The 12,639-nt window shown below is 41.6% G+C and overlaps 1 protein-coding gene across 1 annotated transcript in view; it reads right to left on the bottom strand.

Moving 5' to 3' along the window:
• Positions 1-12,639, bottom strand: part of atp6v1ab (ATPase H+ transporting V1 subunit Ab) — a 35,205-nt gene that overhangs the window by 16,313 nt on the left and 6,253 nt on the right. The window contains exons 2-6 of the mRNA XM_080198045.1: positions 8,420-8,511; positions 6,919-7,047; positions 5,083-5,297; positions 2,444-2,581; positions 743-894 (exon numbers count right to left, since the gene is read on the bottom strand). Coding sequence (XP_080054171.1) covers positions 743-894; positions 2,444-2,581; positions 5,083-5,297; positions 6,919-7,047; positions 8,420-8,501 — 716 coding nt within the window. The 5' untranslated portion in view covers positions 8,502-8,511. The remainder of the gene's footprint in view (positions 1-742; positions 895-2,443; positions 2,582-5,082; positions 5,298-6,918; positions 7,048-8,419; positions 8,512-12,639) is intronic.

Consider the following 12,639-nt stretch of genomic DNA (forward strand, 5'->3'; position numbering starts at 1 on the left):
CCTATTCAAACATGGATTCCTCATTTTCACTTCAAGAAAGGTCTGAAGGGACAGCGCTCATGAGTGAAGGCCATTCTTCAAATGAAGAATGAGGAAGGGAAGGTGGGTGAGGAGGCAAGAGGAACGGCTTAAGTGCAGACATCAATTGTATTACCTGCACCAAGCCCACACATTATCGGGGTCCACAGTATTTCCTGCAGGAGGTAAAACACACGTAGCTCTGGGTCAGACAGTTGGAAAATTTCCAAATTCAAACCTTAACCTTTGGTGCCAACCCAAATGTAATGTTTTTGTCTCTCTCTCTCGTGGAATTCCATCCTCCTTGGCCCAGTAGCTATCTTGGCATTGTATCAGAATAGTACAGCATTAAAAGATGCCATTCAGCCCATCCAGTCTGTGTTGGTTACCTGAACGAGTAACTTAGCAAGTCCAATTGAGGTCAGAATGGTGTTTTATAGAGGTTCATCATACCTTCCTTGTTTTTTCACGCTGTGCCTCTATATATAAAGACCAGGATCCCGCCTGCCTTTTGAAGCATTTCCTCAACTTGCCCTGACACCTTCAATGATTTGTGCACATATCTTACAAGGGATAAAATGGTCCCTGAAATCAGCCTCAGAGTGCTTGACTGGGATTTAAGGGAACACTGCATTGTATACCACCTGAAGAGGCTGCAGGTGAGAAATCCAAACATCTGGGTTTGGACTTCCCAACAAATCAAATTAAAGTGTATTTGACTCACGGGAAAAGTGCATCCAACACGCGCTGTCCTGTCAGTAGAGGGTGATTAGCTGGGAGCTTCTCGGTAACTGGTCTCACCTGACGAACAGGCCATACCTGAACCATGGTGAACTTCTCTTTGATGCCTTCAAATTCAAGTTCTAGAACCACATCCTTTAAAAAGAAAAAACAGAAAAGAGAAAGAAAATAATTGACTGTTACAATCTACTATTGCCACCTCCATAAAGGGCTGCTGCTTAAACAACTTTGTTGTTACCTAAATGAACTCAGATTTTAAATCTAATTCAATTGCCAAGACACCCTCTCACCATATTAAACATTCATCCCCCCAACAGCAGTGTGTACCATACACACAATGCACTGCAGCAACACGCCAAGGCTCCTTCAACAGCATCTTCCAAACCTGCAATCACAACCAACTCGAAGGACAAGGGTAGCAAGTGCATGAGAACACCACCACCTGCGTGTTCCTCTCCAAGTCTCTCACATCCTGGCTTGGAACTATATCACTATTTCTTCAAAGTAGCTAGGACAAAATCCTGAAAATCACTTCCAAACAGAACAGTGGGTGTACCTACACCCTTTGGACTGTAGAAGGTAGCTCTCTAATATTTTAGGGGCAATCAGGGATGCCTAATCCCACAAACAGCTAGAACAAAGAAAATGTAGTTTTGGATTTTGAAATGGCTAACATGCTGTTAAAATCTTCTTCAGTTCTACATCATCCCTTTCCTCGTTCAACATCTCCACACCTCTGATTTTGGGCTCTTGTGTATCCCCTCCCTCACACAGCCAGGCCTCACTCAGGCCCCACGCTCTAGAATTTTCTACCCAAGTTTTTCCATCTCTCCAGAATCTGTAAGATTCTGCTTAAAATTTACCTTTTGGTTCCTTTAATAGTATTTTAGACTTTTTGCTTTTACCTTTGCATAACACATCGGATTTCAAGAATTCATAAGATACAGATGCAGAATTTGGCTATTCGGCCCATCAAGTCCACTCTGCCATTCGATCATGGCTGCTATGCTCTTCATCCCCATTTTCCTGCCTTCTCCCCATAACCCTTCAATCATTACCAATTAAAAATCTAACACCTCCTTAAATTTACTCATTGTCCCAGCATCCACCGCACTTTGGGGTAGCGAATTCCACAGATTCATAACCCTTTGGGAGAGGAAGTTTCTCCTCAACTCTGTTTTAAATTTTCTACCCCTTATCCTAAGACTACAATCTCTCATCCTAGAACGACCCACCAGTGGAAGTATACGGTCCACGTCGACTTTATCCATACATTTTATCATCTTGAAAACCTCAATTTGATCTCCTGTCATTTTTCTGAGTTCCAGAGAGTATAGGCCTAAATTGTTCAATCTCTCCATTTTTTTTAATGTTAGATGCAAATAGTCATTCCAATTCATTCTTGTGTTGCAGTCTGGCTGGCAAGGCCAGCTCTACTGCAAATCCCTAATTGGCCCAAGACAATGGAGTGATTTAAGTAAAGTTCATTTATTAGTCACAAGTAGGCTTGCATTAACACTGCAATGAAGTTACTGTGAAATTCACTAGGCCATATCATAGTTCATTCACCAAAGTACAAGTGAGATCTGTACACCATTCAGTCTTGTGAAACACATCCGCAACTGATAAATCCTTGAACACACTTGGTTCAGATTTGAAATGAATGTAATCTTCAGATACTTACAGAGACATCATAGTTTCCTGGTGGAGCAACATACGTGACAGTTCCCCTGCTTTTTGGAGGAAGCATGATCTTGTGCTTAATAAGAGAATTCTCAAACACAAGACCATATATATCGCCACCAGTGATGTGACTGCCAACCTGAAAACATACAATTTACAGCTCAATGGCCTAAAATATTTATAAAATAATGAATAAACTCCAGCTTCCACTATTACTTATCACTTAGAAAATTACACGAGCAAGTTCTTGTTACCATCGTATACAGTCATTAACTATAGACAGACGAGTTGATACAAAATGATTAGAAGTCAATCACCATGCAGCAGGTACAGATAAACAATTTACTGACCAAAAGATAATGTCACAATTTTTATCAACTCGATTTTCATTACCCCTGCCTCCAATTAGCATACTGGTTCCATTTGCTGGAACAGCCTTTCTTAGCTGCTTCCTTCCTGTTCTCAATGCTTCAATGAGCGACTTCGTGGTACTTCAGCCCCACTTGCACTGTCAAGCTAATTTAGTTTCAAAGCAAAGTTAATTTATTAGTCACAAGGTTTACATTAACACTGCAATGAAGTTACTGTGAAAATCTCCTAATTGCCACACTCCGGCTCCTGTTCGGGTACACTGAGGGAGAATTTAGAATCATAGAATCCCTACAGTGAAGGAGGAGCCCATTCGGCCCATCGAGTCTGCACCGACCACAATGTCCTACTTCCATAACCCCTCATTTTACCCTGCTAATCTCCTTGAAACTCAGATCAGTTTAGCATGGTCAACCTAACCTGCACATCTTTGGACTGTGGGAGGAAACCCACACAGACATGAGGAGAACGTGCAAACTCCACAGAGTGACCCAAGCCAAGAATCAAACACTGTCCTTGGTGCTGAGAGGCAGCAGTGCTAACTGCTGGTTTCACTGGTGAGGGTTGGAAGGGGGACAGAAATCTAGTTTAACAAAACTGTAGGTGGCTGGCATAAATGTAGCCCCTTTTCTGTAAGCAATATTCCATCTCTACCTGCACATGTTCCACGAGTGGCAGATGGGAAGCAATGAAACAAATATTTTTAAACCAAGCCACAGTTCAGTTTCAGGGTGTTGCTGCCCTTGGGGATATCCAGTGCTACTGATTTACAGAGACTGAACCAGCCAAATTCTACTTTAATTGAACATGGAAGGCAACAGGGGTCTGGCTCACAGCAGTCACAGGCAGGAAGTTCAGGCCTATTCCAGAATTGTAGCAGACACCCTGCCCCCAAGCAGCTTCATCCCACATTAGCCCACCAACCAGTAGTGCAGACCCATAGCATCCCACTTGCATGACTCTTGGATATGTGGCTCTGTGCCTATTTCTCTAACTCAGAGTTGAGGAAGTTACAGTTTCAACCCATCAACTGAACACTTGAGTTAACTACAGGCTATTTATTTTGAAAACAAATTTAAATTTCACCTCAAACAACTTCTAATATTCTCTCTCTAGATTTACTTTCAACAGACTTTCACACCACCACTATCAAAAACCATCGTTCAGCTCCATGAGGAGATTGGATAAACAGCACATTTTGTGAGGCAAAAGCAAAATACTGCAATTGTGAAATAAGATGACAAAATGCTGGAATACGCAGCCGGTCTGGCAGCAGGATGAAAGGTTACAGACCTGGAACATTAACTATTCCTCCCTTCACAAATGCTGCCAGACCTGTTCAGATGGTGGAAACTGCCTTCAGGTTACACAGTCACTGCTCTGCATAAAAGAGAAACCTAACGCAGGCTCAGGTTATAAGGATTGGCTGAGAGTTTCACACAAACTTCACTGGAAGAATTACAAGGTGCAAAAGCTGTTGATACCTTTAGCTATGTTATTGTACAGCACTAGAGGCTGCCAGACCAATGAAACTTACTTCAAAATGATTACTGTTTTCAAGGAAGGAAATGTTGGGAGACAACAAATCACTCAAGATGTTGTCCAATTTATTTTATTATCTCACTCAAATTTCTCAATTTGACAGAAGGTGGGTGCAAGAACGATTTCAGGACACAAGAACATAATCTAGGCTGATACTTTGGGGCAGTACTGAGGAAGCACTACATCATCAAAAGACAACCTCTTTAGCACAGGATGATGCACCAACATCCTACCTGCTTGGGTGAGAGTTATTGGGAGCAGGGAGAACTCATGGTGCCTGGCTAACAATTCATCTCTCCAGCAACACCATCACAAACAAAGTAACTGCTCATTCCTCTAATGGAAGGGGAACTGAGATGAGCTGAATTGGCTCTCTCAACAGCGACAGACAAAGGGGAAGGGACTGAAGAGGTGACTAAGCATGATTAGAATGATATGTTTGAGCCCAGGCTATATGTAGAGACAGACTGGTTGATCTGAGTGGCCTGTTCTATCTTAATGTCAACACATTTCATATCAAAAAGTAATCCATTAGCTGAAGCATACTTTGTAGATATGTGGGAAATTCAAGTCACTTATTTATTAATTACGGAGGACGAGATTGAATCATAACAATTGAACACATGCTTTAGAATTCATTGCAATGTTGGTAATAATTAAGCTAGTCATTTAGGAAGATGCAGCCCTTCTGAGAGGATTGAGTTAAACTGATTTAATGAAAGTTCTTACCCGCATATTCTTGGAAGGAGTAAATTCCCACTTCAAGTCTCTACTTAGAGCATTCACATTGACACCACGGGGGATGTAAATAGACTGCGTAAGATCATTGATGTCCTTTAGAGGTCGCTGGATCCCATCAAAGATGGCTCCCATGATGCCAGGTCCCAGCTCCACAGAAAGGGGTTTTCCTGTACGAAGCACTGGATCACCGACAGATACGCCAGCTATTAGATGGGAATTTAGGAAAACATTGCTTCCAACATTCCTGGTCAGAAAATTAAGCATTATCAAGTTCCAGAAACCTGAAACGGCAGGGTGAGCCTGATAAATAAGTGCTTGCAGCCCATCACCCACTATTCAAGCTCACACACAGAAGACAGTTCATTGAATTTACTGGAGGGGAACTGCTGTCTATAGAATTGCTTCATAGTTTTGTTGCCTTCAGTAGGAGATTACTTTTTCTTTTTTGCCCATGCTTTTCTGCCTTTTTGCAAGTTGGCTGTTAGCAACATTAGGGGATGGGGGGGCAAGATGGACTTCAACGTGGATAAATGTGTAGTGGTCCGTTTTGGCAGGACCAACGGGATGCAGGAGTACAATATCAAGGGTAGGAGTCTTAGCTGGGTTGAAGAGCAGAAGGATCTTGGGGTCCGGGTCCACAGGACTCTTAAATCGGCCTCGCAGGTGGAGGATGTGGTCAAGGAGGCATGTGGTGTACTGGCCTTCATTAATCGAGGGATTGAGTTTAGGAGTAGGGAGGTAATGCTGCAACTTTATAGGACCCTTGTCAGGCCCCACTTGGAGTACTGTGCGCAGTTCTGGTCGCCTCACTACAGGAAGGATGTGGAAGCTATTGAGAAGGTGCAGAGGAGATTTACAAGGATGTTGCCTGGATTGGGAGGCATGCCTTATGAAGATAGGTTGAGGGAGCTAGGTCTCTTCTCCCTGGAGAGACGAAGGCTGAGAGGCGACCTGATAGAGGTTTATAAAAGGTTGAGAAGAATAGATAGGGTGGATTCTCGGAGGCTATTTCCCAGGGCTGAAATGGTCGCTACGAGAGGACACAGGTTTAAGATGCTGGGAAGCAAGTACAGAGGAGATGTTAGGGGAAAGTTTTTCACTCAGAAGGTGGTGAGTGAGTGGAATCAGCTGCCGTCGGTGGTGGTAGAGGCGAACTCACTGGGGTCTTTTAAAAGACTTCTGGATGAGTACATGGGATCTAATGACATTGGAAGTTACAGATAGTTCTATGGCTTGGTAGGTATAGATGTGATCGGCGCAACTTGTGGGCCGAAGGGCCTGTTTGTGCTGTAGTGTTCTATGTTCTAAGTGTCTGGTCACAAAGCTTCAGCCATGAGTGTGGGGGCAAGACTGAATCAGCTGGTCCTTTCCAACCTGTCAATTCCATAGCTTCAGAAGACGATGACGGGAAGTGGGCTAGGAGCAAGAGACAATAAAAACTATGGATTTAAGTGATTCTTAAAATAAACTTTTTCCTTGCCCAAAACAGATGTAATTATTGATGGTAGATGGCATTATTCTGCAGAGTTACAGGAAGAACATGTAGGCCCTGTCCTCAGCTGATAAACTGGACTGAGTTGGAGATGATGTACATGATCTGTGAAGGCTAGTTCGTCTCATATCAACCACTAATTTGTGCACTCACCACTGCTGTATCCTCTCCCCCAATTACATCATTTGCTGCAAGGTGCATCCTGTCTAGTCAATCACCTACGCAGAACAGGCAATAAAAATACCATTTCTGCCAAAGGCACCTCATCCCAACAAAAACTGCTCCGAGCATCTCGCTCTAGTTTATACAATTAATCAATTCTGAAAGGATACATGTTTCTTCGTAGACTTGAATTGTGGCCATATCTCCCTCCAAGCGGATAATCTCACCAACCAGTTCAGAGTGACCTACACGAACCAGTTCATACATTGCTGCTCCAGCCATATTGGAGGCAGTGACAACTGGAAGACACATAAATCAGAGAAATAGCAAACAGATTAGTGCATCATCGGAAACAAGTAAACTTTAAAAAATACCTCTGTATTTGCAAGGAAAATTACGCATTTAAATCTGAATGAATAAGGTTTCTGGATTGCAGATTACTGCAGATAAGGAACTGAATAATTTACATCTGATTTGCAAGGATTTGGAGAAACTTTTAGAAGAAAATAGACTTTAAAAGTTAGATTCTCGACCTTGAAATAAGAGGACGGTGAGGAATCCAGTGAGTACAGACAATAAGAGCAGAAGTAAGACATTCAGCCCATTGAGTCTTCTCTGCTATGAGATCATGACTGATTTGAGATGATAATCCTCCATTTCACTCTCCCACTTTATCCCCATACCCCTCGATTCCCTTACAGATTAGAAGTCTGTCTCAGCCTTAAACATACTTAATAAACACCAGCCTCTACAGCCCTCTGTGATAAAGAATTCCACAGATTCACTATCCTCTCAGAGAAGAAATTCCTCCAAATCTGTCTTAAATGGAAAACCCCTTACTCTGAGAATATCTCCTCTGGTCCTGGACTCCCCCCCCCAACGAGGGAAAACAACCTCTCAGCATTGATCCTGTCAAGCCCCCTAAGAATCCAATGTGTCTCAATAAGGTCGCCTCTCATTTTTCTAAACTCCAATGAGTACAGGTCCAACCTATTCAACCTCTCTTCATAAGAAAATCCTTCCACATCAAGATCAACCTAATGAACCTTCTCTGGACTGCCTCCAATTCCAGTACATCTTTCCTTAGATAAATGGACTCAAACTGTTCATAGTACCCCAGGTGTGGTCTTGTATATTTGAGCAAGAATTCCCTATTTTTATTCTCCATTCCCTTTGCCTTGCCTGCTGAACTTGCAGGATAGGTTTTTGTGATTTATGCACATATCCAAATCCCTCGGTGCTGCAGCTTTCTGCAATCTTTCTCCCTTTAAATAATATTCAGCTCCTTTATTCTTCCTACTAAAATGCATAACTTCACATTTTCCTACATTATATTCCATCTGCCATTTTTTTTGCCTACTCAACCTGTCTATGCCCTTCTGTAGACTGTATCATCCTCATCACTTACATTCCCACCTATGCGTCATCTGCAAACTTGGCAATTATGACATGGTACCTCAGTTAGACTCTGCATATTAATCCCTGGTAAATAAATCCCCATGCCTCCTCACAATCAAACAGTTTGATTTCCATGCAGCATCACTATCTCAGCAGATCACTGAACATTTGTGGTAGACAAAAAGGAGCATGCATTTTACACAGTAATCAGGTTATACATCCCCCTATACCAAGCCGGTTGTTTAGCAGCTGACAAATGGATAAAATGCTCACCAGGGCCAGAGACACCGTGAACATAACCAACCATAGTCTCATGGTCCTCATCGCGTATCTTGGGAAGTTTGCTGAAATCCATCTTGATCGATCTGAAAAGATTTCAAAGCAGATCAGGTATAAATAGAAAAATTGGGGACATCTAGAAGACTTGTAAATTTCAGGCTTGACATCAAGACCCTTAAGGCTCTACATAAATACATCTGTGCATCTGTCTGTTCGAAGCTAGTTAACTTTAAAATATGTTCTGCGTACTGCCAAACAATATAGTTAAATAGTGAAATATTAATCCTGAGGTCACAAAGCCATATGTAGATCCATGGCACTTCACATTGAAGAACAGAAGTTAAATGTGCCCAATATAAAAACACACAAGTCCAATGGAAAGTCCATTCCCAATGGAAAGTTACTTAATAACAACATTTGTGATGGATTTGGGTGCTGAATATTTATAAACTTTAAAATCAAACACACAAGGTTTTCAGCATGTCTATATAATTATATTATATGAAGTTTTGTGAAACCAAAGTTAGTTTGAACGTGAGTTCTTTTATAGGTATATTAATTAATGACAATTTATACTATGCTAGTTTCTGGAAATAAGCCAACATCTGATAAAGGAAGACCAAGCTGAATGAAAATCTTGAAGTAGTTAACTTTGAGGTAAGTCTATAAACACTCTCAGGAATAACAGTGGCGGCCATCTTGAACAGGTCAATGATGTGATTAATTGGAAATGTTTTTGCTATGGTTTGTGCAATGCAATCAACATTTTTGTAGAGTGAAAATCTTTTCATCAAGATTTAATTGTAATATCAAAATTGTCATTTTTAGATCTTCCTCTTACAGAGCAGCAAGACATTTAACAGTGTTACAGCAGAGAAATAAAAACCACACGTACAGCTCCTGTAATGTAGAATTGTTGAAGATTTAACTAGAGAGACCAATCGGGACAATGAAGAGAAGAATAAGAGTGATGGGAAACAGGGCACAGAGACCAGCATTGCAATTGGACAGAATACTGGGGTGCAGTGGGAGGGGGTTTGGAAAGCGGCAGAGTGGGAGACAAGTGGGGGTCAGAGGAACTGATGTACTTTCTCAACATGTAGCACAGGCTAGACATGGTTTGAAAAGACTGACAACACCAGGTTTAAGTCCAACCGATTTATTTGATAGTAAACTCACTAGCTTTCGCGGTTACCCCCTTCGTCAGGTGATTCACCTGACGAAGGGGGTAACCTCGAAAGCTAGTGAGTTTACTATCAAATAAATTGGTTGGACTTAAACCTGGTGTTGTCAGTCTTTTTACTGTGTTTACCCCAGTCCAAAGCCGGCATATCCACATCTTGAAAAGACTGCACAGACAGTGACGTGAGGCTGTAGATATGTGTTTGAAAATGAAGATAGGGGCTCTGTTGTTTAAATGCTGATTTGCACATTCACCTTTCAAAGCAGCCATTATTGTAGCCATTCTCTTCATGGTGAATATAGTCGATTACACTGGACTGGTAAAATGTTTAAATTAGTTTCATTATTATTGCAAAACCAGCAGGTTCTGCTTTCTACTACCTACAATAGTAACAGAAATGCTGTAAACTTAACTTAAACAAATGCTTTAATAATGGCACCAACTTAATAATACAATGTCTCAAAACCCGACTACTGATTTTACATTTTCCTCTCATTTATCTGATATTCCAAAAGTTTGTGATTTGGAATAAACCTGTTGGACAAAAACCTGATGTTGTGTGACCACTCATTTTATTAATGGGGTCTCTGGTGACAGCCCCTCGGATTTTCACTCATCACCAAGACCCAACAGACAGTTCCTGTATCCCAGTACAAGAATAAATCAGCACATCACTCTGCCTTCACCTACTCATCGCAACAGTCCTACTTGTTAGGCACAGTATAGCCAAGATCAATCACCTATAATCTGCCCGTTGCAAACTGGAGCAAGGCTGTGATGCAGCCAAAGTATCCCTGGGCATTAGTCAATGTTTGGGCACATAAGCAGAGCCTTGCTTTGCCCTGCCGGTGATGGAGAGCTGTTTGAACAATCCCAGAATTCCAGTCTCAAACTGGTAACTTCAATCAATGAGTTATGATGGGACTGAAATCTAAATATGTGGAATTTTTTCTTGAAATTGCTAAAGAAATCAACAGAAATAGAGATTAAATTTAGGCAATTAAAAGCCAAGAAATATTTTGTGTGAACTTACTTCAGAAGTGAAGATGATGGTGACTGATGGAACAAACTCAAAGGCCTGAACTGCTTACTCCTGTGCTAATAAAAATTTTACCAATCCTTTTATAAAGCTAAATGTTATAGAATACACACATAATTGTGAAGCAAAAACTTCAGCCTATCTTTATTAACACTGTTTTGAAGTACCAAAATATTTAAAGTACTGCACATTTATTATTACTGCAACTGAACTGACCCAGATACAATAGCCTGGGGCTTCTTCCACATATATGCATAAATACGAAACAACAGGATGCTGATTACATGGCTTAAAAAACAGAGAATTGCGAGCCCGAGTTGGTATGTAACTACAATACATCTGAGTCTCCCCGAAAGTTTCCATCAGTCAATCAAATCTCGTCTGAATCATCATTCAGTGATGGATTTAATTCTCTATCAATTAAAACGGCCATTAGTCCCTGATACACACGAGGATCCTCCAACAGCCTAGCCTTTAACTAAAGTCTCCCAATACTTTGACTAGATTTATTGTCACATGCATTAGTATACATTGAAAAATACTGTTTCTTGCATGCTATGCAAACAAAGAACGCTGTACACAGAGAAAGAAAGGAGGGTGCAGAATGTAGAGTTACAGTAATAGCTAGGGTGGAGCGAAAGATCAACTTAATGCAACATAAATCTGTTCAAAAGTCTGATCGCAGCAGGGAAGAAGCTGATTGAGTTTGTTGATACGTGACTTCAGACTTTTGTATGCTTTTCCTGACGGAAAACTTGTGATCACATTTTCAGATGCAGCACAAAACAGTAATTTCTCTGGTCCTTTCTTAGCAGACATCACAAAGAATTGTGCTGCATTATCTGTTTCTTTTATTGCACTTTTGCAGAAAATGTAAGTCACATTAAAAACTGAACACGTTTAAATGTTCCTATGCATGGCTGATGTATGTTGAATGCTGGCTAAATAAGCTGAAAAACTTTCAGGATTCAAGGAGGAAACACTGATGTAGATTCAGCATTCCTCTGGCCCCATTATTTCAGCTGATATATGCTAGTTTGAATCCATCAACACTGTGGGCACATGCTAGTGAGGTTGCGATGACGTTTGAGCATTTTTCCACATGGATGCAATGTCAGATGCAATTTCCAGGTTGCACCCATGGAGAACGCTCCAGGACAATTGTTTAAGCGCACAATGATAGAGCTCCCCAGATAGGTTGGCTGATTATGGTTGCGAGTAGCCAAGCCTCAGACAGAAAAGATCCCAGGATCGATTCCTGATCTGTGATGCTAGCTCACCTTAGTTGGAACTGCAGGTGTGCAACATCAGAAATTAAGGGAGAATCATAAACAGCACAGGCTCTCATTTCTGAATGCTACCCAGTGATCCCACTAGATGTGCATATATGGATTCTGGGCAACAACAGGAACGATTCAACTGTAACACCAGTCAAATAGAACACCAATTTTCACTTTAGGCTCACATCAAGAGCTGCCAAATGGGTGAACCTCTACAGGATTCCAAAACCACGGTCTATCCCATTCCATGGAAGATTTACAAGAACCTCTGCCAGAAGAAATGGCAGAGGTGCTCAATGAGTACTTTGCCTCAGTATTCACGGTGGAAGCTGATCTGGGAGATTTTGCTACGGATTTGCAGCAGATGGAAAAGATTGAGTTTGTGGATATTAAGGTGGAGGATGTGTTAGAACTTTTGAATTCTATCAAGATAGATAAGTCGTCGGGACCAGATGGGATATACCCCAGGATACTGTGGGAGGCGAGGGAAGTGATTGCAGAGCCCCTGGCGATGATCTTTGCGTCGTCAATGGAGACGGGAGAGGTTCCGGAAGATTGGAGGATTGCGGATGTAGTCCCTATTTTCAAGAAAGGGAACAGAGATAGCCCGGGAAATTACCGACCAGTGAGTCTGACCTCAGTGGTTGGTAAGCTGATGGAGAGGCTTCTGAGGGACAAGATCTACGAGCATTTGGAGAGGTTTGACATGATC

The sequence above is a fragment of the Carcharhinus amblyrhynchos genome, chromosome 10 (genome assembly GCF_965287045.1).
Source record: "Carcharhinus amblyrhynchos chromosome 10, sCarAmb.v2.hapA, whole genome shotgun sequence".
NCBI classification, from domain to species: domain Eukaryota; kingdom Metazoa; phylum Chordata; class Chondrichthyes; order Carcharhiniformes; family Carcharhinidae; genus Carcharhinus; species Carcharhinus amblyrhynchos.